The following is a 24,683-nucleotide window of genomic DNA, read 5'->3' on the forward strand; positions in this document are numbered from 1 at the left end:
GCGTGGCTAGGCAGGATTAATGCCATAAAGATGAATTCACTTCCTCGCTTGCACTACCTTTTTCAGGGGTTGCCGATTCCAGTGGAGGAAGGGCTCTTCTGAGATTCACGACAAATGCTTACTAAATTTATATGGTTGGGGAGGGAGAGTACACCTGCCACATAGCCTACTCACGCACCCACGTAGGGAGAGGGCCTGGCACTGCCAGATTTCAAAGGGTATTACAGAGCGGTACAACTATGCGTAATTACAGAATGGTCATTGAGGGCTTCTAAGAAGCACTGGCTCCATATGGACAAACAGATAGCCGAACAATTTGGGACCTGTTGTGGAATCCTAAAAATGACAGGCCGACTACCACTTTGGGCTTATTCTAATAACGGTTGCATATGTATTGTATCCATTTATTATTTGCTAAGAAAAATCAAAATCAAACATAATTTGACATAATTTACATAAATAAATGTGTACACATTTAAAAAGATTCAAATAAGGAAGAAACTCATTAGAACATTATGTAGGGAATTATAATCAAAGATTGGGCCTACTGTTTACTATTTAGATGAGTAAGGAGATAACAGACGTTAATATCCGAATATAATGCCTGCATAATAAGGAAAGGGAGAAATGGATATTTTTCAGGTTAAAAAAAATCATGGTGAGGAGTGGTAGTAGACCAAACTCTTAACCGTTCAACCTTTTAGATTGAGTACATTTTTCCAGTTGCACATTCCCAACTATAATTATGCAGAATGGTATATAAAAAAAACCTGCATTTATGGATTTCTTGTATTTTATCATATTTATCTTTTTTGGTTTATTAAAGCTATTAACATATGCTTCCAATAATACAAAAATATTCTCAATCAAGTAATACAAAACAGGAATCCTTTAGCTCTGTTCCCACAGAAGTGAAATAATTGTTACATTTCAATTCCTACATTAATAAGACTAAAATAAACTAAAGTAAATAAAGCAAACCTTGTAAGCAATTTTGACCACCGTCGGAGCCCATTTGTCAAATTCGTATTGCCAGTTGGACAATGTCCTAGACGAAACAAAAATGTTCTTGTAGTCATTGACAAGTATCTTCAAAGCAAACTTATTTTCTAAAATAGAATACTTGATATATGTAAGTCAGTTTCAGCAGTAGTGGCAGATTATGGGACAAAATAGCACCACTCAAATTAGCTGGTGAATCTTGGGACACTATCTGAAATATCACAAGAAATGCATTTCCCACATGGTATTGCTTGAGCAGATGATGCAGATAAAGGAGTACCGCAACAGGTGCAACCTGCATTATTAGATAAGAAACAATAAACATGCAACATCCTACTACTTGCTGATTGTATGTAATTTAATATTTATCTGGATAGTTCTTAAGGTGTCCCATGAGCAATACTTCAAGTTTTAGGAAAACTATGTAAAGATTTTCCAGTTTGATTAATTAGCTGAATTAGTATCTTTCATAGATCCACATGCTCAAATCACTCCCTATCATCTAATTGGGCCTCCCCAGAGGGTGTGGTTTACGTCCATGCATGATGGCCATCAGAACACGCAGTTCCGTCCAAGCATACAGAGTAAAGTAAAATTTGGGAGTCCACTGCTAAGCTTCTAACCCCTAAAGGCAGGATATTGTGACCACCATGTGTTGAGATGAAGCAGTGACAGTTCAAGCACAAAAGAACTGATAACAACGTAGTTTGGCGCCATGACGTACTTCAGCGCCCTGCGATCACTAGATCTCCCTACAACATGGTCACCAACGCTGGCTGAATAAGCAGGAGGAAGACGACAACAATCCCATCCTAACTGACAAATATACACCTTGCCTACTATACTACAGGAATTAATGTCCACAGCCTTCATTAAGTCAAGCTTATTACCGCTGAGATCTCGTCATTTTAGAATCAATCTGATAACCGATGTCTAAGGTGTGATATGCTCTATTATTATGTTGGGTCGGAAGGCTGATTCTTTTATCACTACAGGGGTGGGTTTTGAAGATTTAAATTCTGCTATAGGGTTTTCTATTGTTATATTTCTTATTTGTTGCCTCTTTGTTTCCCCCTTTCCCTATTGTGTGTCCCAGAGTACTATCTGGTCACCTGGCTCCCCATTATCAGAACTCGCAAGCTCAGAGTCTCCCAAGCACTCGGAGTGTCAACAGAACAACTCCAGAAAAAGAGTTCTAGCCCTACCACTCTACCAGCCCAGACTACCAGCTACTTCACAACCATAGAGGATAGGAGCTGTAACCGTACTGTGTTGTTATTTCTCATAGATACCTGGATGGGACAGACTTTTATATTCTAAAATTGGATTTTCATACATATTAGATATGTTTCCTTTAAAAGGTGATCTTTCCAACAGCTGTTTTCGTGCTGAACCTTAAACGATCTATCAGTTCACAGTTTTTATTACAAATGCAGTACATTTGGCTTAATTGATTTACATTGTGATGCTTGTCTGAAATTCTGGGATTATTAGGATATGTAGGGAACACATCAATATGAAAGAACATTGGGTGTCACATCTTTACTCGTGGTCTAAGTTTGCACATTGATATCTATGGTTAAATTGTGATAATAGATATGATTTTTCAATTTGATAGCAACTGTGTAGTGTATTACTTTCTGTCATGGACATCATTTAGGAGTTGCCCCTTGGCACCGTCTTTGCGCCCCCCCCCCCCCTAGCCTCAGAGATGGCAAAGTCAGTGCCAAGAATTCCTGCATTCCCTATTTTCTCCTTGTTTTTTTTATTATGCTAATGGTGAATAATATTTTATTATTCACTATTAGTGTAATAAAAAATGTAGCACGCTGAGGACCTTTGGTGGTGGTGGCAGCTGAGGAAAGTAAAACTGGTTTGAAATATATGCTATGTGCGTGCATGGGAGAGAATGTTTAAGTGAAAGCATGTGTTTGTGTAAGTAAATGCATCTGTATGTTTAAGCATATGTGTGAGTGAAAATGATCAAGAGTCAGTGACAGGTAGAGAACGGAGATCGTGTGAGATTTTATCAGATGGAAGCCCAGATATACTATTCTTTGACGCAAGGCATCTGTACACCAAAGTTGCTGCGCTGCCATGCTTCAAAGGGAGATTCTATTAAGATATGATCATCTTGTCTCTCCCAATGTGTAGGCACTCTTTTGGCAGCCATTCGCCAATGCACACCAAGTGTTATAGTGCAATGGTGTGTTTGTTCTCTGAAACTTAGGTTTTACACTGGAAGGTGTTCCTTTCAGTACAACAGCTATGCTTTAAGGCTTTTCACACTTTGTATGTATACTGTCAATGCAGCATACACCCAAAGTTGGATAAACAAGGAGAAATGAAAACATTTCTCCATGTTATGCCTGCCTCAAGGAGGCATATGATTTTGATGGAAATTCCGGTCTACCAATATTTGGAGATCAATATCCAAGTCAAAAACCATAAAATGCCCCCTTGATGCTAAATAATGCAAAGCAGAGCACAGGATAAGCCCCACACCCCAAAACAAACCAATATGTGCTATGTGTCACAAAAGTAACACAATCCTGGCAGAAAACTGTAGTAAAACCTGGCCCTGAAACCTGGCCCCGAGTGTCAGTAAGCATGAATGAGCGAAAATTAGCGAAATTAAGAGCGAATGAAATTGAGTGAAAATTGATAAAAATTAGTTAAAAGGAGATTTAAGGGAGTGTGAGTAAGAATGAAGGAGTATTAGTGAGTGTTAGTAAGTGAATGAGTATGAGTGAGTGAAGAACAAATTACTTACCTTTGGTAACTATACATCAGTAAGAGACAGATTAGTTATGGATTCCTCACCTTAGAATTACCTCCAGGCGTTAGACTGGATCCAAAGAATTCTTTCCTCAGTAGTACCTCTGCGCGCCGATAGGTGGTGTCGGTCAACTCCGCGTTCGTCATTGGCGTCGTGGTCGCCGGAATGACTTAGCGGTATCTACTTGGACGCCGCCCTTGCGTGCTGACATCCGTTCTTTACACGCCATTCCACGCCAGAAGCGCAGAGCCATGCAAGACACTGACCATTGGTGCACGAAAACTAGTGCTCTGAAAGGGAGTTCCCTTACCCTAGAAGTCAGTTCGCAGAACCGGGAGGATGGGTGGGGCGGTGACGAATCCATAACTAATCTATGTCTCTTACAGATATATTGTTACCGAAGGTAAGTAACTTGTTCATCTGAAAGAGACAATTAGTTATGGATTCCTCACCTTAGAATAGATACCCCAACAATACCAACCCTGGTGGTGGATCTGCGAACCAAGTTCCAACCAGAAAGTCCTGGAGAACCGAACAGCGGGAGAAGCAGTTACTCCGGACATGGCTGTCCAGGCAGTAGTGTTTGGTGAGGGTGTGTAGTAAAGACCATAGAGCGGCCTGGCAGATGTCAAGAAGGGGGGACTCCACATCCCAAAGCAGTAGTGGCAGTCATCGCCCTGGTGAAATGGGCATGCAACCCAACTGGAGGTTCCATTTTCGCTAAGAAATAGCAGATTTAGACGCAAAGAACGACAAGTCGGGTGATGGTTCGTTTATGCCTGGCCCGACCTTTCTTGGCGCCCACATAACCGACAAAGAGCTAGTCATCCACTTGGAATTGTTTTGTGTGATCCAGATAGACGAAAAGCGCACAATTTGGATCCAGACGGTGGAGCCTCTATTCCTGTTTTGAAGGATGCGGAGGAGGAAAGAAGGTGGGCAAAGTGATGGGTCTGTCCTATATGGAAGGAGCTAACCACTTTGGGAAGGAAAGAAGGCCTAGTGCGGTCCGGATCAACAGCCAGGAAAGGAGGCTTAGAAGAAAAGGCCTGTAGCTCACTCACCCTGCGAGCAGAGGTGAGGGCAAAGAGAAAGGCAGTTTTAATGGTTAAGAGTGAGAGGACAGTTAAGTAGCACCTCGAAAGGAGCGCACATCAGATAAGTAGGAACCAGGTTCTACTGTACTGTAGTGTAGTTCCTATATCCCTAATAGGCTCTGCACAGAAATTCACCGTAGGGAATGTTCTTCACCAAACTCCTCAGATGAAAGCTGACAGCATGTAAAATGGAGTTTATGGCTGTCGGCTTTCTATATAATCTCGTGGGAAGTTTGGCATTTTCTACATAGTCCTCCAGATCAAGGTAACATACCTTGGTGTTACTGATACGTTCGCTAAATACCAAATTCAAATCATTCCGATTGAGGTAAGCGGTGCATTTTTCAGCAGATGAACGGCTGCCTCTTCACACTATCAATAGATCATCGATATAGTGGGCCCAAAGTGTCACATTCTCAACCCAATTCCCAGGCACGTCTTTCCAGACCACATTCTTCTCCCACCAGCCCACAAAGAGATTTGCGTAGCTGGGAGCAAAGCATGTGCCCATCCCAGTCCGCGTTGATGTCTAAACAGTTGGCCGGAGAACATGAAGATATTATTCTCAAAAAAAAAATCTGACCATTTTCAGAAGCATGATGTTGTATCTCTGATATTTTAAGGATTGTTCGTATAAGAACGACTTGACAGCAGCATTGCCATGTTCGTGATTTATGCAAGTATACAGGCTAGTTATGTCCAAGGTAAGCAATAATATATCATCCTCCCAAATAATCCCCTCTATCAATCTAAATAAATCCTGAGTGTCTTTTACATAGGAACTAAGGTTAAAGACCCATATTGATAAGAATGAATCAATGTATATAGATGTATTTTCCAGGAGGCTGTTTATTGAAGCAACAATAAGTCTTGCTGGTGGGTTACTCATATCTTTGTGGACTTTGGGAAGATGGTTAAAAATGGGAAGGACAGGATGTTCACAGTACAGAAAATCATATTCATCGGAGTCCAACATTCCTTCATCTCTCGAATTTTTGAGATGTTGATTAAATACTTTTATGCACTTGACATATTCCACTCTGTTAATAGGCAAATAACACTCTTCATCGTTCAGTTGCCCGATAGCTTCTTTGTAATACTGATCTGAGTTAAACAGAACAATGATTCCCCCTTTGTCAGAGGGCTTGATCACCAAAGAATCATCTTTCTTGAGATCCTGTATAGCTTGCCATTGTTCAAACGGGATGTTAGAACGTCTCGTCAGATTGCCTTTTCCTTCCAAGGTTTTTTAAGTCTGCAATAATGGCCTCGTTGAACACGTCAATAGCATTGTATGGAGTATGTGGGATCGTCCTTGAATTACTTTTTAGTTCACTCCTCCCACTGATTTGTGTTATTCCTGCTTGTACCAGGCAGGTGTCTATATTGACAATACTGTCCATTCCTCCGTTATCTGCTGAGGATTCTAAGTATTGTAATGTCATCAAGGTTTCTAAGTAATTGCCAATAAGGAGATCCATGTTGTTCGGTGTCTTCACTTCGCTACCAGATGTTCTTTTTGGATGTAGCAAGTGAATCTTCTGCAGTTTTAGTTTCCTTATGATTTTAAAGAGGTCCATGCGGGTCTCGGCATAGTCAAATCCTGCGGTGGGACAGAAGGATAGATCCAATTACAAGACCTGTGTTTCATATTTGCTTAATGATTGATCCGATAAGTTGATGATGGTTAGATCTTCTCATTAATTTGTACTTCAGAAAATAAGTAGGCTCGCCAGTTTTGTCTCTTTCTTCGGTGGTAGTTGCGGTTTGCTCTCCTTCCGATGTTTCTACCTCAGATTCCGAGGTCTCCCTGTTGAAGGATATACCACCTCTTTGTTGACTCCGTTTTTTTCTCGGGGCATCAAATTTGCGGGCAAAGGTTAGGATCGGGCCCGAAACATAGTCTTGCTGATCCCGCTGGAATTTGGATTGTTTGCGCCGTCTTATACCACTCTCATAGTCTTTCAAGCATTTCATCATTGCAGCTTTAAGTTCTTCACTCTGTTTGGTATCTTTGGTAATCATTTCTTCCAGCTTTTTTTTTATCTCCTCTAGTAATTTAGCCTGATCACTACAGGCATATTTAATTAGGTTTCTAACCATTCCTTTAGATGATTCTATTGTGTGTTCGGACCAGTCCTTCAGTAACTGCGGGTCTGGCTTTTCATATGACGGAATTGTGAATATACGAAGACCTATCAGTATGCGTCCAACATCCAGATATTTTTCTAATGATGTAGCCTCCCACCACTTTCGAACTTCTTTCTCATTGGTCTTCTCTAGAGTCTGGTATAAGATCTTTAAGTTACTAAGAGGAATAGCTGGGGTGTTATCTTCTTTCCAGCCACTCTTTCCTCGTCCGGCTCCCTGCTTAAAAATGTTAGCTGCAGCTTCCTCCCCCTCTGTGACAGTAGACATACTGAGTTCAAAGAAAAAGCAAGGGAGGCTTGCACATGTGGTTTAATTAATAAATCCCTCTGGACTGAAGCGGTTGCAGGTAAAATAGGGAGGACAACAGGAAGAGAAAGACACTCAGCGGTGGTCTGATACAGGAATCGCAGGTCCTCCTATCCGAGACATCCCTGAGCGCCCCAACCAGTGACGAAAACCTCTCTGTGTCTTTCGTTTCATTAAACGATCACCCGTGTGAGTTCTTTGATGGATGCAGTTTGTACAGCAACGAGGCAGGCGGCCAAAATATAATCCAAAGACAGATAATAACCATCACCGCACCACGCGTTCCGGGGGCAAATCTCCAACAGTGGTGAGCCGCTTAGACATAAGTCCACTATAGCAACCAATACGAAGTCGGACAAGAAAGGAGAGCACTAACTGGAATTTAGAGGTTGGAAATGTAACAGAAAAACAGAAAATTACAAATGTGTATATTATTGTATGTGATATGTGGACCTAAAGCATTTATGAAGTGTTGAGTGCGATGCATCCAGTTATATGTGTCAAGGTTCAATACCGGAAATAAAAATATAAAAAAAAAAAAAAACATAAGTCCACTATAGCAACCAATACGAAGTCGGACAAGAAAGGAGAGCACTCACTGGAATTTATAAAAAAAAGTGCTATTTAATGTGCATAACCTCCCAGCACTGACAGACGTGTTTCGGCACTACAACTTTATCGATGTCAGTTTGTGGACATTCAAGAAACCATTTTAAAGTCTAAAGTGCATGACGTGGCAAATTTCATCAACAGCGAAGATGGCCTCAAATCACCTTTCACATTTGTACAATAGTGGCAGCCATCTTATAGGATGTATTGAAACACAACGTATAAATCAATTACTTTCTGAGCATTTTTTAACAGCATATGGGAGTAAAGATTAATTACTTACAAAGGCAATATAAAATAATAAGAGAATTCATAATTCCTTGCAGAACAAATAACTCATCGTGTTGTAAGTAACTTCAACCTTACCGTTTCTCAAATTAGTTTTGTTCACTCTCCCAATTTTACTTAGAATTGCACCCTGAATGAGCAACGCAAGAAGCATATGGTCACAGAAATAAAGGAGGAAAAGGGGGGGTGGGGGTGATGGGAAGGAGGTGCTGAAATAAATCTATACAGGGTTACTCGTCTCCATTTACTCTTCTCGGTGAATACCTGGGTTTCCTGTATATTTGCTAGTTACGTCTTGTATAGACAATCCAGACAGGAAAAGAAAAGAAACAGATACATATATACACATTGGTATCAGTTGTGTACTTACTGCCTTTCATATGATAAATTCAAAATTATTATCCAAGAAGGTTTGGTTACAACATCCCACATATCTCACAGTTTACCTTCATTCAAGATGTACCCACATTTCTTCAACATTATTCAAGCTTAGCGGAGCCTTGGTATGCAGATCAATGACATACCTAGACTCTAATGTCTGTAGACTTTTTACCATGTTCGCTCCTCTCATTTTTTGGGACCTGATCAATACAGAAGAATATTCAGAGGTCTCAATTACTGTGATGGGTAGTTTGGAAGTGGCGGGCCACTGGATAGCTTGCATCATTCCTTGTGATTGCCCGCATATGTTCTAAGATGGGCCTCTTTGCAGGGTAAATGGTGCGCCCTATATAGTTTTCTTCCCTTTCCCAATTTTACTCTGAATTGTGCCCTGAATGGACAAAGCAAAAAGAGTATGGTCAAAGAAAGAAAGGAGGATGGGAGTATATATATATATATATATATATATATATATATATGCGTAAACAAAAGCGAGGCTGTCCCGAACCTCACCGCCAGCACCAGCTAATTAGCTGCTCCCCCCGCCTGGGAATGAATGAATGAATGAGAATATATTGAAATAATCTGGATGTGCAACTCGGTTTGAAAAATAAATAGTTCTGATGAACTTTCTTTTGTGGAGTAGCGTCTTCATGCTTCAGGGCAAACTTTGTTGGAGATATATATATATATATATATATATATATATATATATATATATATATATATATATATATATATATATATATATATATATATATATATATATATATATATATATTAATGCTCCACTTGCACCTTGGCTGTCCATCTAATATGAACAATGAATAATATGCACTATGACTGTTATTGATTAACCATATCTTTGCTTCCATTTTTCTTCCACTGATTTTATGTTACATTTGAGTATAATGCATTTGAATGTGATTTATTGGGTTGTCTTATTATACCACCACGTCAGCTATATTGTGATGATTAGTAGCCCATTCAGGGCAGCATAGTACAATGTTATGGATCTGATAGTGGCGTTATGCGGTGTCATAGCCCATTCAGGGCTTAGAATGTTAATTAATTTGATTAGTTAATCCTTGGATTCTCACTGATTGTGGATATCCTATTGATTGCAATTTATATACTGGTCTTGCATAATTTGCCACTATTCACTAAGATACAGACCCATTCCAAGATGGCGGACACTTTATTATTTGTGTCCTATCTTTATGTTTAGCGTTTATGACACGTGATGGCTTAAATGGATTGTGTTTGCCTTGGTTCTCTGTCTCATTACTGAGGAAGGCCGAGTGCCGAAAGCGCTTTTTCTTGAGAATTAAACTATTGTGAACTTATCCTGGGAGTGCTGCTTCCTGTTTTCCCGTTCATTGCGGGGAGGGACTACTGAGCGGATATATATATATATATATATATATATATATATATATATATATATATGCAACAGCAGCAGTCTTACACCGCCACAGCCACCGCGGAGATGGCAGAGATAGCAAAGACCACGCAAATCCAAAAGTATTATCTTCGGCAGTGATTTATTTAAAGAAGAGTCACCAAATCTGATGCGTTTCGGGCATCCGCCCTTGCTCACAGATCGTCAGGTAACGAACCATACACCATTTAAGTACGTTTTTTTTCAACAGTTTTTTTTCTCATTGCATTTTTTTCAAAAGAGCTACACCATGTGATAAATAGAAAGCAAGGACACACTACAAGCTATGGACATATATAGTCGGTTTTCCAAAGAATTTTAAATCCTCATCAATGCGTTAAAATTAGATAGATTAAAATTCTAAAATTAATACTGAGTACATTTTATTTACACATGTATGAGCAATGATATATTCAAAATCAATATTATGCTGCTAAAAAAATATATGTATAAAAGCATAAATGCAATAACCGACTATAGTACTGTGCAAGTTGACAAATGTCATATGTGCAAAACAAGCATTGTACAAATTAGTGCAAATTTCGCAAGTAAAGTGCAAGTATAAACTGTGCAAATAAAGCAATCATTTGTAAACCAAGGAAATATGTGCAAACTCGCAAAAATATAAACCTTAGTTCATAAGAATCATAAAAATGCTTATCACAGTAACAACTAGTATCTCTGCATAAATGCATTGACGGTCACAAATATAATAGCAGCAAAATTAGAATATCAAGGTTTTTCAAAAAACTCAGGATGTTGATAGGTAAATAAATGAAAAACCACAGCATGATGGGGAACTATAAACTAGGAAAACAAAAACAAATATATGCGTGCCAGAATGTCTATGTCCTGAAAAAGGTGCAAAATAGAGTGAGTCCTATTGTAAAGAATGAAAAGGATCTCGTGTATAGGAAAACCATAGAAATATGAAAGAATAGGTGTAATATGAAGGCAAAATTCAGAAAATGTAACTGGCAAGAGAGGCAGGAAAAGCGGAGCACTCCACTAAAATTGAATCAAGAAAAAAAGAAGAATATAATGGTTATAAAAACACATGTAAATCTTGTGTGGTATTCAACGCATTAGGGAACCTGCTGTCTAGTTCTAGCATCATTTGCAACTCCAGTCTCCTAAGCATTCTGTCTCTATCTCCGCCTCTCCGTGGTTTAGGAACCGAGGCGATGACATAATATTCATGGCACTGTAAATTGTTATTATGGATGGCTTGAAAGTGCCTGGCCACCGGATATGTGCCATCATTGTTAACGATGGCACGCAAATGCTGGAGAATCCTGGCATGCACCTGTAGCTTAGTGCTGCCAACATATCTAAGGCCACAGGTGGATGTCAGGACATAGACAGCGTATTCAGTCTTGCAGTTGAATGAACCCTTAATGTTAGTCTTAACTGGACTGAATGGTGTTGAATACTGGGTGGTGTTTTTCCCAAATTTACATGCCCTACAAGTAGAGCATCATTTAACTCCCGGCCGGGATTTCAACCATTCTTCTTTTTTCTCAAGCTCAGGGAATTCATGGCTAATTTGAGACCTTAAGGAGGGTCCCCTCCGATAGGTAATAGTAGGGCTGTCACGGAGTCTGGGTGCCAGGACTAGATCGGTCTTTAAGACAGGCCATCTTTGTTTAATGATAGATCTAATTTGCCTGGCCTGTTTGCTATAGTTGGTAATTAGCCTGGGAGCTTGGTCATCCATATTGGTTTCAAATTCCGAAGAACTATTTTGAGTAGAAGATAGCAGTCACTCACGAGTTCTAGCATTAGTCTTTAGAATTGCTGACTTTAAGATGGATTCCCTGTATCCCCTACATCTGAACCTATCCAAGGCCTCATTAGTACAGATAGCAAGATCAGTGTCTGTACTGCAGATTCTCTTTAGTCTGAGCAACTCCCCAAAAGGAATGTTATCAATTATATGTCGTGGATGAGCACTGCTGGCATGCAAGATGTTATTGCCAGCAGTGCTTTTTCTGTGGAGTTTTGTTGCTAGAAAACCATTGTGGATGAATATTTTTACATCAAGGAATTCGGCTTCAAGATTACTAATGTTGGAAGTGAATTTTAAATTCTCCTGGTTGACATTAATAGATGAAAGAAAGGTGTTAGCACTCTCATAATCACCCCTCCATAAAACAAAAACATCATCTATATAACGCATCCACTGAACCACATGTTTATCAAAGGTTGCTCGAAGTGTACGCCTGAGGACCTGTGCCTCCCACCAGCCCACGTGAAGACCCGCGTAGCTGGAGGAGAAACAGGCCCCCCATAGCAACTCCACGTTTCTGGACATATATATTGTTACCAAATAAAAAGAAATTATTGTTAAGACACCACGTTGTGAGTTTAATTATCATTTTGTTATGATTATAACAATTATTAGGTCTTTTTCCAAGAAAGTGCTCCAAAGCCACTAGACCAGTTGCATGTACAATACTGGTGTAGAGCGATCCAATGTCTAAAGTTATGAATAGCAAATCATCACTCCATGGAATACCCTTGATCTTTCTGATAAAGTCTCCAGTGTCTTTGATATATGTTGGTAGCTCTTTGACTAGATCTTGTAAAAAGTAGTCAATGTATTCAGTGACATGTTCTGCCACTCCAGAAATGGCCGAGATAATAGGTCTGCCGGGAACTGGGACAACCTTTTTGTGTACTTTACGGAGGAGATGTAGTTTAGGTAACACAGGAAACTCAACATGCAGGAAGTCAAATTCTTGTTTGGAAATCATCCCCTCTCTTTTCCATTTATGCAATAGTTTTTTTAGGGATTCTTTGGCCTCATTATAGTGTTTCCCTGTTGTTTTTGTGTAACATGAGGAGTCATTAAGTTGTTTCATGGCCTCTTCAATATAAGCATCCTGAGCCAGATTACCACATTTCCTCCTTTATCAGCGGTGGTAACTATGTTTTTGTGGTCTTTGCTAAGTTTGGAAATTAGAGATGAATATTCTAGTTCATGTTTGCTTTTGTATCTTCTCCTAAGTTTAATTTTGCGATGTAGTTGTTTAAGATCTTCCACCACTACATCCTGAAAAACATCAATGGAGTCTTTGGGCATGGTTGGAGTAAAGCTAGATTTAGGTTTAAAAGGACTGATGTTTGCGCCAACTTTTTCAATAGAGGCTACTCTGAGTTCATTTGGAGTTGAAAGTGAGTTGGCATCAGGTGTGTCATTTGTCGCCAGTTGGTGTAGCATTAGAAAAGTTTTAGTGTCTCTAGCCGGTAATGCTGGATTCCTTAGCATCGTTGTGGTGTTGTTGGATGGTGTGTTTTCACTGGGACCATCCTTAATACTAAAAAACTTTTTCAATTTGAGTTTTCTAATATAACAGTAGATATCAACTCGGGTCTTGGCATAATTAAAGTCTGAGACTGGGCAATAGGTTAAGCCGAGGCTAAGCAGTTGTTTTTCAGCCTTGGTGAGGGTCATTGTTGACAGATTGATAATAGCGTTGTCATCTATCGTTTTTTGCGCCAGTATTGCCTTTTTGGTTTTTTGGGCGATCTTTCGTTTTTTTTCGGCGCTCACCCCTCCTTTTGTTGCGTCTTGACTTTTTTTCTGCTGCCGAGTCAAAGGTCCGAGTGTTTGTAGCCGGTCCGACACTAAAAAATCCACTTCTTCTCCCAAGTCGAGAATTCTGGAATTAGGGTCTGTTGCAGCAGAGCCACCATTATCCGACGATGGGCCACTTGTTAGTGATTCCTCATCACTGGTTTCCACGTTAGAGTCTAAGGCAGTCGATGTTGAGGCTCCAGGTTGATTTGTAGGTTTAACTTGTTTCGTCTGCTGTGCAAATTTGGTTTTCCTGGCATTCTCAAATTTGCGAGCGAAAGTATAAATCCGCCCCTGCGCGTAATCCTCCTTATCGCGGGCAAATTTATATATTTTTCCCACTTTTATTTTCTCTTCTTGTTTTGACAGTCTTTCTTGGATCTCATTACGTGTTTTAGTGATGATGTCGTTCGGTTCAAATTTAGCCAGCAATCCATTGATCTCATCGATTTCCTTCATCAGTAGATCCCTTTCGATGGAGGTATATTTAACTAAAATTTGAACTAATTTGGCAGATGCTTCCAAGTTGCGGCGGCCCCATTCCCTCAACATATCGGGATTTGGATTGTCATAGCTTGGGGCTAGTAATATGCGAAGACCCCGCGGAACACGTCCCTCCTCAGGGTATTTGGTGAGCGATTTGTGCTCCCACCATTTTGTCATTTCTTGGCGCATGCATTTCTCAAGGCGCTTCAGTGCTGTTCGTATATGACACTTCATTGGTGTTGTCATGTTCGCTTGGTGTATTCCTGTTATTAACCCCAGAATTGGAAACGACTTTAGGGAGATTGGAATAGAGTGCATCCGCTGCTGCCTCTCTGCCTCGTAGAATTTCAGCTGACATATTGCAGGTGAACTCTGAGTTATTTCATATATATGAAAGCGGGAGACTTGAACTGAATGAGCTACCAAAGTCTAATCGCTCGTGCCGTATACTCCTCCCCACCGCACTCATATTAGGATCACTCACCTCTGAAAGCCATTTGCAGTACACGCCATCCGATATTGCAACGGCGTCACCGTGTGTTTCTTTCACCGTAGGTTACTTGATCCGTATGAACGCGGGGAAAGTACAGCACACTGATGCTGCAACTAAGGACTTCGGGATTGTTTCAAGTGCCAGCATTGAATAAACAGAAGGAGACAGCCGGCTTTAATTGAGCAAGTTTTACATCAAGTAAGTGACTCTGAAATATTACACGCACTGCAATTGTGCTCACAGAAGAGGAAAGGAGGTGAAAAAGCACCCAGTTTAAAAGTCCCATTACAAGAGCTTACCTGATGCATTCTGGTATTTGTAGTTCACTGGAGGAGGTTGATGCATTTGATTATCTGGGAGTACGGGTGAACCGGAGAATGAAGTGGGACTCCCATCTAGCAAAAATGCACCTGAATTTGAAAAGGGCTACGGGACCCATTTCCAGAGAACACCGAGCCTCTGCAAGTAGGCCCATTGCCCCTGCCCTTGCCCTTGCCATCTATAAGGGGAAAGCATTGGCTGCAACAACATATGGGTCAGAACTATGGGGCTTCGACAACATCACAGAACTAACGAAAACTGTATTTGCACAATGACAGAACTACAACGTGATGAAGTAGTCTGACTGGCTGATATAAAGGTCACATGACACGCCGCAAACAGAATGGTTCAGCTCACCTGTGATCAAGACTGCGCCAGCAGTTGAAACGCGTTAGGTTGAAGATAAAGGCTGTTTTCTTGGCAAAATTAAACACAAGTCACCCCACGAGGCCCTGGTCAAGCGTACTTCTTATCTATGATGGGAGGTTTGTTGTGGAATATGAATGGAGGTTGCCCGCCCCCAGCGCTGTGACCGCCCGAGAAGAGGTCCGTCGCTCCCTGTGGGCGTTTGAGGTGGACTAGCTGGTGCTGGCGGTGAGGTTCAGGACAGCCTTGCTTTTATGTTTACGCAAAAAGGCTTCAGTAATGAAGACGCCGCACACCACTTGAAAATGATTCCTTCAGTTATTTATTTTCCTGTAGGTTCCCCACCTACGCGTTTCGGACCTAAACAGTCCCTGGTCACGGTTAACAAACATTTGTCCATCGTTAGTGTTCATTATTTATTCAGAAGACTCCATGCAGCTAATTATGATGCATTATGGGCTTTGTAGTGATATAATCTTGGCTCTATTCAGAGCTTATCTTCGTGCTGGATTACCGGTGTCCGGCAGTCTACATTATCACGGGGGATATGCCTGGCGCTTTTTAAATTCATAAGCGTAGTAGAGAATGCAAATGCTACTTACCAGTATGCATCTGTTCTTGGCATGTAGGGCTGCTGACATTCATATCTGTGCATAGACCGCCACCTAGTGTTGGGTCCGGATGATTGCACATTGTTGTCCTGGAAGAGTCTTCGAAGTATCACGAGATAGGTGGCTCCTCCCCTGGACTACAGTGCGCATGGGCATCGCCTCCATCCCCAGATTGTTTTTAGCCATTGGCAGAGATGGAGTGAAGAATGTGAGTGATGACCATGCTATGAGCATATGTGTTTGTATGAATAAATACTGCAGCTGCTACAGGCGCCGGGGAGGAGGGTGGGCGATATGAATGTCAGCAGCCCTACATGCCAAGAACAGATGCATACTGGTAAGTAGCATTTGCAGTTCGAGGCATGTGGGCTGCTGAATTCATATCTGTGCATAGAATACATAGCAGTCCCTCCATTAACGGCGGCCGCCCGTGCCAGCTGCAGCAGTCTGAAAAAGCGTTTTTAGAACAGCCTGACCAACAGCTGCCTGCTGTTTGGAATGCACGTCTACACAGTAGTGCTTAGTGAAAGTATGTGTGGTAGACCATGTGGCTGCTCTACAGATATCTTCTAAGGGAATGTTACCTAGGAAAGCCATAGAGGCCCCTAACTTCCTAGTGGAGTGGGCCCTAGGTGGGATAGTGAGAGTGCGCTTAGCTTTAGCGTAGCAGATCTGAATGCACTTTACTATCCATCTAGCAATCCCCGCCTTGGAGATAGCGTTTCCCTTGTGTTGTGTGGCAAAAGCAACAAAAAGCTGTTTGGTTTTGCTGAAATCTTTAGTCCTGTCCACATAGTACATCAAGGCCCTTTTCACATCAAGGGTGTGGAGCATGCGCTCCGCCAGCGTCTCTGGGTTTTGGAAAAACACCGGCAATTCAATTGTTTGGTTAATGTGGAATTGTGAGACTACTTTGGGTAAGAATTTAGGGTTAGTGCGGAGCACCACCCTGTTAGCATGTACTTGGAAAAAAGGTTCTTGGATGGTGAGTGCCTGCAACTCACTAACCCTCCGTAGCGATGTAATTGCCACTAAGAAAGCCACCTTCCAAGTCAAAAACTGAAGCTCACAAGAGTGCAGTGGCTCAAAAGGAGGACCCATCAGCCTTGTAAGAACCACGTTGAGGTTCCATTCCGGAGCTGGTGGAGTCCTTGGTGGAATGACCCTTTTGAGTCCCTCCAGAAAGGCCTTGATAGCAGGGACCTTAAAGAGTGACAGGTGCTGCCTGTTTTGGAGGTATGCTGCCATAGCAGACAGGTGAATGCGGATGGAAGAGTACGCTAGATTACATCGATACAGGTGAAAAAGGTAACAGATGATGTTTTGAATGGAAGCATCTAGCGGGTCAATGTCGTGGTTCCCACAGTAGATGACAAACCTCTTCCATTTAGCCGCATAACAAGCTCTAGTAGTGGGCTTCCTTGCCTCCCGAATGATGTCCATGCAACTGGGAGGAAGATTGAGGTAGCCAAACTCTAGGACTTCAGGAGCCAGATCGCCAGGTTGAGCTGTTGCGGATCTGGGTGCTGAATGTCGCCATGGCTCTGCGTCAGAAGGCTGGGAGTGAGATGAAGCCTTTGATGCGGTACCACGGAGAGTTCCAGAAACGTGGTGTACCATGGTTGGCGAGCCCACGTTGGAGCAACCAGGATGAGCGTCATCGAGTGTTGCCTGAGCTTGCGTGCCACCAGCGGTATCAAAGGTGCTGGGGGAAAAGCGTACGCAAATCTGCCTGACCAGTTCATCCACATCGCATTGCCCTGTGATTGGGGGTGTGGGAACCTGGCGGCGAAGCTTTGGCATTTTGCGTTCTCCTTTGTGGCGAACAGGTCTATCTCTGGATGACCCCACATTTGGAAGTACGGTTGGAGTACCGATGGATGTATCTCCCACTCGTGCATCTGATGGCTGTGCCTGCTGAGGAGGTCCGCCATCTGATTGTCCTTGCCCGGGAGGTGCTCTGCCATGAGGAAGATGTTCCTCTGAATGGCCCACTTCCACATGCTCTGAGCCAGATGAGACAGCTGTGGAGAGTGTGTGCCCCCCTGCTTCTGGATGTAGTACATGGCCGTCATGTTGTCCGTCCGGATCAACACGACCTTGTTGCACAGATGTACTTTGAACGCCTTTAAGGCCATGAAGATTGCCATCAGTTCCAACACATTGATGTGCATCTTCCTCTGCTGTAGTGTCCATAGTCCCTGCACAGTGTAATGGAGTACATGCGCTCCCCATCCCTGGAGAGAGGCGTCCGTCGTCAGGATAATCTGTGGGACAGGCTCTTGGAATGGTCGGCCTTTGCAAAGGTTTTGTGGATTCCACCAATGCAGAGAGTTGTATGCCCGACCGCTCACCAACACTAGGTCTGTCAGTTGCCCATGAGCCTGAGTCCACTGACGTGCTAAGCACTCCTGAAGCGGACGCATATGTAGTCTCGCGTGCGGGACAATGGAGATGCAGGAGGCCATCATGCCTATCAACTGCATGAACACCTTCGCTGGAAGCGAGTGTTGGGGTCTGAACCGTTGGATCAGCGCCTGGATACTGGCGATTCTCACTGAATTTGGCTGCGCAGTGGCCGCCAGAGTGTTGATCGTCGCGCCCAGATACTGTCGCACGTGGGCGGGCTGGAGATGGGACTTGGGGTAGTTCAGTGAGAAGCCCAGATCGTGCAGGAGATGAATGGTGCGTGACACATGGTCTGCGCACTGTTGTTCTGTTCTTGCCTGAATGAGCCAGTCGTCCAGGTAAGGATAGACGTGGACGTTTTGGCGACGGAGATGCGCCGCCACAGTCGCGAGGCACTTCGTAAATACCCTTGGTGCCGTGGTGACCCCGAACGGCAGGACCTTGAACTGGTAATGCTGGTCTAAGAGCGTGAATCTGAGATACCTCCTGTGGGAAGGATGTATGGGGATATGAAAATAGGCATCTTTCAGATCCAGTGTAGCCAGAAAATCCCCCTGCTGAAGCAGGGGAAGCACTTGCTGTAACGTGAGCATATGGAAGTGCTCCGAGAGTATGTACCAGTTTAGGGGCCTGAGGTCCAGGATAGGCCTGAGGGATCCGTCCTTCTTGGGAATCAGGAAATAGAGGGAGTAAACCCCTGTTCCCCGCTCTCGCAATGGAACGAGCTCTATTGCCCCTTTTTGCAGCATAACTAGAACTTCCTGCTGCAATAAGGTCAAATGCTCGCCTGACATAGGACGGCTTCTTGGGGGTATGTCTGGTGGAATGGAAGTAAGCTCTAGACAGTACCCGTACTGGATAAGGGACCTCACCCACCTGTCCGTGGTGATGTTCTTCCACGCCGGCAGGAACTGCTGAAGTCTCCCCCCAACCGGTGTTGCATGGTTGGGGGGCAGTGACAAGACGTCACTGCTTGTTGGTGGTGGTGGACCTGGAGCCATTGTTTCCACGTCCCCTGCCTTTGGTATTATTGCCTCTGTAACCGCCTCTACCCTTGTTGTTATACGAGGGCTGGGTGTTACCCTTGTAGTATTGTGCGGACTGGGATGCCTGTCCCCGGGAGGTGCCTTTTGAATTTGAACGGCGAAAGGAACCACCCCGAAACTGCTGACTTTGTAAAGCCCCCATCGACTTTGCAGTTTCGGTATCCTTTTTCATTTTTTCTAGTGAGGCATCCACCTCAGGGCCAAACAGATGGTCAGGGTTAACTGTTTGCCCTAAAATAGTGGTTTGGATGTCGGGCTTGAACCCCGAAATACGAAGCCAGGCATGACGTCTAAGTAACACACTTGTATTGATGGCTCTAGAGGCTGTATCCGCCACGTCCAGAGCACATTTGATGGATGCATTTGTAATGAGTTTACCCTCCTGAATGAGCATCTCTCCTGCCTCCTTGTATTGGTCAGGCAAGTGTTGCAGAATGGCCTCTAATGTGTCATAATGGGCCCTATCATAACGTGCAAGCAGGGCTTGGGTGTTAGATATTCTCCAGATGTTAGCTGCCTGTGCAGCAATACGTTTGCCCGAGGCCTCAAAGATCTTGGACTCTTTGTCTGGGGGAGGAGCGTCACCAGTAGTTTGAGAATTCGCCCTTTTTCGAGCGTTGGAAACAACCAGTGAGTCCAATGGAAAGTGTCCCTTGATATAGGTGGGATCCGTGGGCGCCGCCTTATATTTCCTGTCGATGCGAGGGTTGACCACCCGCGCCCGGGTGGGCTCTCTGAAAACCTCCGGTGCATGCTTAAGCACCCCCTTAAGCATCGGTAGCGTTTTGACTTGCTTTTCGGCTACCGAGAAGGTGTCGAATAAGAAGTCCGCATCCACGGGGTCTGAGTGCAGCTCGACGTCGTGGTTCGCCGCGGCTCTCTCAATCAAAGCATTGAAGGCCGCCGAGTCCTCTGTCGGGGACGTCTTGGCGGCGAAAAGTTGAGTGTCCTGACCCGACTGCGGGTCATCTGGGTCGCCTCCCCCGGCCCAGGGCACATGCTCCTCCTCCGGATCCGAGTACGCAGGATAGGTGTACTCGGCATCTTCCTCGTCCGCGTCGGCCGCGGGGGAATGCGTTGGCGAGTGTTCCAAGGCCTGTGGGGACACAGGTTCCACCAGAGCCGAAGAGTCCGCAGAGTACCTTTTATTCTTGAGTGGGATTTTAAAAGGTTCCAACGCCGGCTCCGACGTGATCTTTCGTTTGAGGAGCGACAGTTTCCCGGTGTTGGCGTCGATAATGACCTCACGACGCTCTTCTACCGCAAGCGGCTGGAGCCGAAGCTTCGATACCACCAAGGCAGCTTTCGGCGTTAACACCTCCCCTGAATGTCCGCCCTGTTTCGGTGCGAAGGCCTTCGGCGCCGACTTGGGTGGAAGGACGAAACGAATAGGCGTTTTCTCTTTAGTAGGCTTAGGCGTGAGCGTAGGCACTACAGTGTCCTGAGTGGGAACCACCGTGGTCTTTCGGATCCGCTGTAAGGATTCCTCCACTTTCTTTGTAAGGGTTGCCGAGGGTTGCACCTGCTCAAACGACCCCTCATCTTCGAGAGCCTGATCGCCGGTAGGCTTCTTCTTCGGGGCCGACGCCCCCTGCCTAGGCGCGTCGTCGCCCTGACGCTTCCTCGAAACCGTCTTCGGGTCCCCGACCCCTTTCGGTGCCGACGCGGTCGCGTCGGAGACCTTCGCCTTTGGCGTCGACCCCGAGGGCTTCGGGTCGGCCATCTTGGGGTGGCTCTTGGAGTCGGCCATTTTGGATTTCTTGGAAGTTGACGCCTCCAGAACCTTCTTCACCAACGCAACTTTCAGTTTCGGTTTCGCATCCGAGGGTGCGTGACCGGTTGGTTTCACTTTTGTTTTCTTCAACAGAAGAGATGGCTTAGAAATGTCCGTGACCGGGCCCGGAGGCGGGGACGTAGGACTGATAGGCAGATCTTGGGTAAGGCCCGAAGGCGATCCCTCGACCTGGGCCGTATGAAGGGGAATAGCCCCTGAGTCCGACTGGGGATGCTCGTCCTCTGAGCTATCTCCCATCGTGGCACAAGCCTGATCGTCGTCCCCTACCTCGTCGGAGACTTCGTTAAGGTCCGCGTCACCCGCGTCGTAGTTTTCCTCTTCGGACGCGGGGCCAGAGTCCGACTCCCGCACGTCGTCTTCTCCCTCGACAGATTCCTGGAAAATGTCATCTGGTGGGGGCGCCGAAGCCGACAATTGAGCCTGGAGCCGATTGGCCCGGCGAATCTTTAACGTCTTCTTGCTTCGGAACTTCGAACACGCCATGCAGGTGTCTTCGCGGTGATCCGGCGACAAGCAGGTATTGCACACAGGGTGCACGTCGAGGTGCGAATATTTGGAGTGACACAGCGGACACTTTTTGAATGGAGTCCGCTCCATAGCAAAAGTTGTAGTGTAGGCCCGTCCGCGCCGAAGGCACGTGGAAGGGCAGCAAGAGATAGGAGCTGAGAGTCAGAAAGAAACCCGTACGCAACTATACCGACGCCCAGCCTAAAGACCTTTTGGTCTCGAGTAGAAGTTGAACAACTATCGGTTCCGACAGAGGGAACCGAAACACATCCGAACCCAATGGCGGAAAAAAACAATCTGGGGATGGAGGCGATGCCCATGCGCACTGTAGTCCAGGGGCGGAGCCACCTATCTCGTGATACTTCGAAGACTCTTCCAGGACAACAATGTGCAATCATCCGGACCCAACACTAGGTGGCGGTCTATGCACAGATATGAATTCAGCAGCCCACATGCCTCGAACACATGATCATAGGCAAACATAAAAATGATTTGCCTTTGCGCATTAGTTGAGACTAGTTGATCCATGTAACTATTCAATCCAAGTCTCGCTTCACTAAACGCGGATACAAATACACAGACATTGCTTGTGGTGAACAGAGAGGAAGAGCCAAAACAAGAGCAGAGACGCTAATAGTAAAAACCAAAAAAGAAACCAAAACAGATGAAGACAAACCTCGACTGATTTTAACTTATTCAAAAGAGAGTTTTAAAATATGACAGATTCTAACTAAATACTGGAGTGTATTAAAAAAGGATTCGGAAATTGGTACTTTGATAGGAGATAGACCACTGATATCATTCCGAAAGGCTCCATAAATCCAAGACACTCTAGTGAACAGCCACTTTAAGAAAAGAAAAATACAGAAACATGGCTACAGAAGCGACAACTGGGCTTCACCAAGTGCCTATCATGCAAAGCCTTTAAGGTCGGACAGAATCTAAAATCTATCAAGGATCAAAAAGGTAGAAACTTTGAGAAACGAGACAAGGTAACATGTGAATCCCAGTTTGTGGTCTACCTGTTACAGTGCTATTGTGGCAAGAGATATATTGGCTCAACAATCTGTCCTCTTAAAGAGAGGATATTGGAGCATATAAGATCAAACAATGACTACAGTTATGCCATTTCCAAACATCTGAAAACCCATCCAGACAAGACCTGGAAAGACATTAAATATTCAGGCATAGCCATGGTGAAGGAGAATGAAAGAGGCGGAAATCGTATTCAAAAGCTAAGACTTCTCGAATCAAAGTTAATAATCCGTTTTAAAACTAGAAGCCAGTGGGGACTAAACGGGGAAGAGTAAACGCATGTGCATCTGTAATTCTGTTTATGAACTTACTAAGGACCCAGTGAATAATTTGAAACTGTAATTTCAAACCCCAAATCTTAACATTGATGTTGTACTGATAATCAAGTTTAGAGTTTTTTCATTATATATATATATATATATATAAAGACATAATGTATATAAATGTAGGTGTAATGATATACCATAAGAGAGAGATATGTGAACTACAATTTTAACTTCTAATTTGGTATCCAAGTGTTGGAAGACTGAGCCCGGCATAAACATTAGTTGGGGGCAGAGTCACAAAAAGGCACTTAGCCAGTATGGACTCATTGACACTCAGTCTGGATTGAATAGTTACATGGATCAACTAGTCGCAACTAATGCGCAAAGGCAAATCATTTTTATGTTTGCCTATGATCATGCTTCCCTACTACACTTATGAATTAAAAAAGCGTCAGGCATATCCCCCGTGATAATGTAAACTGCCTGACACCGGTAATCCAGCACGAAGATAAGCTCTGATTAGAGTCAAGATTATATCACTACAAAGCCCATAATGCATCATAATTAGCTGCATGGAGTCTTTTGTATAAATAATGAACACTAACGATGGACAAATGTTTGTTAACCGTGACCAGGGAACGTCTAGGTCCGAAACGCATAGGTGGGGAACCTACAGGAAAATAAATAACTGAAGGAATCATTTTCAAGTGGTGTGCGGCGTCTTCATTACTGAAGCCTTTTTGCGTAAATATATATCTATATCTACACTGCAGTCCTAAAGGTTCGACGCTGGCGCTCTTTTTCCAAACGGTGCGTCTTTTCCGGCAGGACCACACCGGTTTCAATTTCACCAATATGCAATTCTGCTGCCAAGACAGCTGTAATTGTACAAAAAAGACGCACTCTCTTGGATGTATTGAAGTTCTTAAGGCGGCTTTATTTAAAAAAACGCTGCCTCTCCCAACGCAGTTCACCTTCCCCTGAAGGCTTGATCACGGGATGTCACAAAGTTAGTACGGACATCTTTTAGTTCTAAAGACACCTTTCACTTCTGTTTTCATAGTGATGCATTGTGGTATGTGTAGTTTTTCATTACTATTATATGTGAATTAACAATAGTGCTTACTTGTGATTTTACTCATATGTGTAAGTGGTCTTTTAATAACAATTTACAAAGCTTTATTTACAATGCAGTTTCGTCATTTTGTTTCATTTCAGTCCCGATATTTTCTGCTCGCTAGTGAGCCTTTATTAGGTCTGTTTCAAAGTTTTTGAGCTCTCTAGTGAGACATTTATTTCCACATTTTTCTCATGTCAAGAGGTGTCAAATCCATCTTGACAATTTGTATATTTCTGCATTCTTTGTAGAATGACATACTTTTCAATTATTTTCATTAGTGTATCAATTTACATTTCTTTCATATCTTACTGGTGAGTTTCAATTCTCCATTTGATATAAATGTAGTTTTATGCTTTAAAGGTGTGTATAAAGTTCCTCATTTTAATTTAATCCTCTGGGATCTAGCGTCCTGAATGTCACAGCGTTTTCTTTTTAAATAAAGCCGCCTTAAGAACTTCAATACATCCGAGAGAGTGCGTCTTATTTGTACAATTACTACTGTCATGGCAGCAGAATTGCATATTGGTGATGTATATATATATATATATATATATATATATATATATATATATATATATATATATATACATACAT

General features: G+C 43.4%; 1 protein-coding gene across 4 annotated transcripts in view; it reads right to left on the reverse strand.

The window, feature by feature from the left end:
- The window catches only part of SMARCA2 (SWI/SNF related BAF chromatin remodeling complex subunit ATPase 2), a 1,892,118-nt gene that overhangs the window by 1,288,094 nt on the left and 579,341 nt on the right, over positions 1-24,683 (reverse strand). For all 4 annotated transcript variants that reach the window (XM_086961220.1, XM_086961218.1, XM_086961217.1 and 1 more), the window contains exon 17: positions 982-1,048. In XM_086961220.1, coding sequence (XP_086817346.1) covers positions 982-1,048 — 67 coding nt within the window. The remainder of the gene's footprint in view (positions 1-981; positions 1,049-24,683) is intronic.

This window comes from Lissotriton vulgaris, chromosome 3_1 (genome assembly GCF_964263255.1).
Source record: "Lissotriton vulgaris chromosome 3_1, aLisVul1.2, whole genome shotgun sequence".
Taxonomy (NCBI): Eukaryota; Metazoa; Chordata; class Amphibia; order Caudata; family Salamandridae; genus Lissotriton; species Lissotriton vulgaris.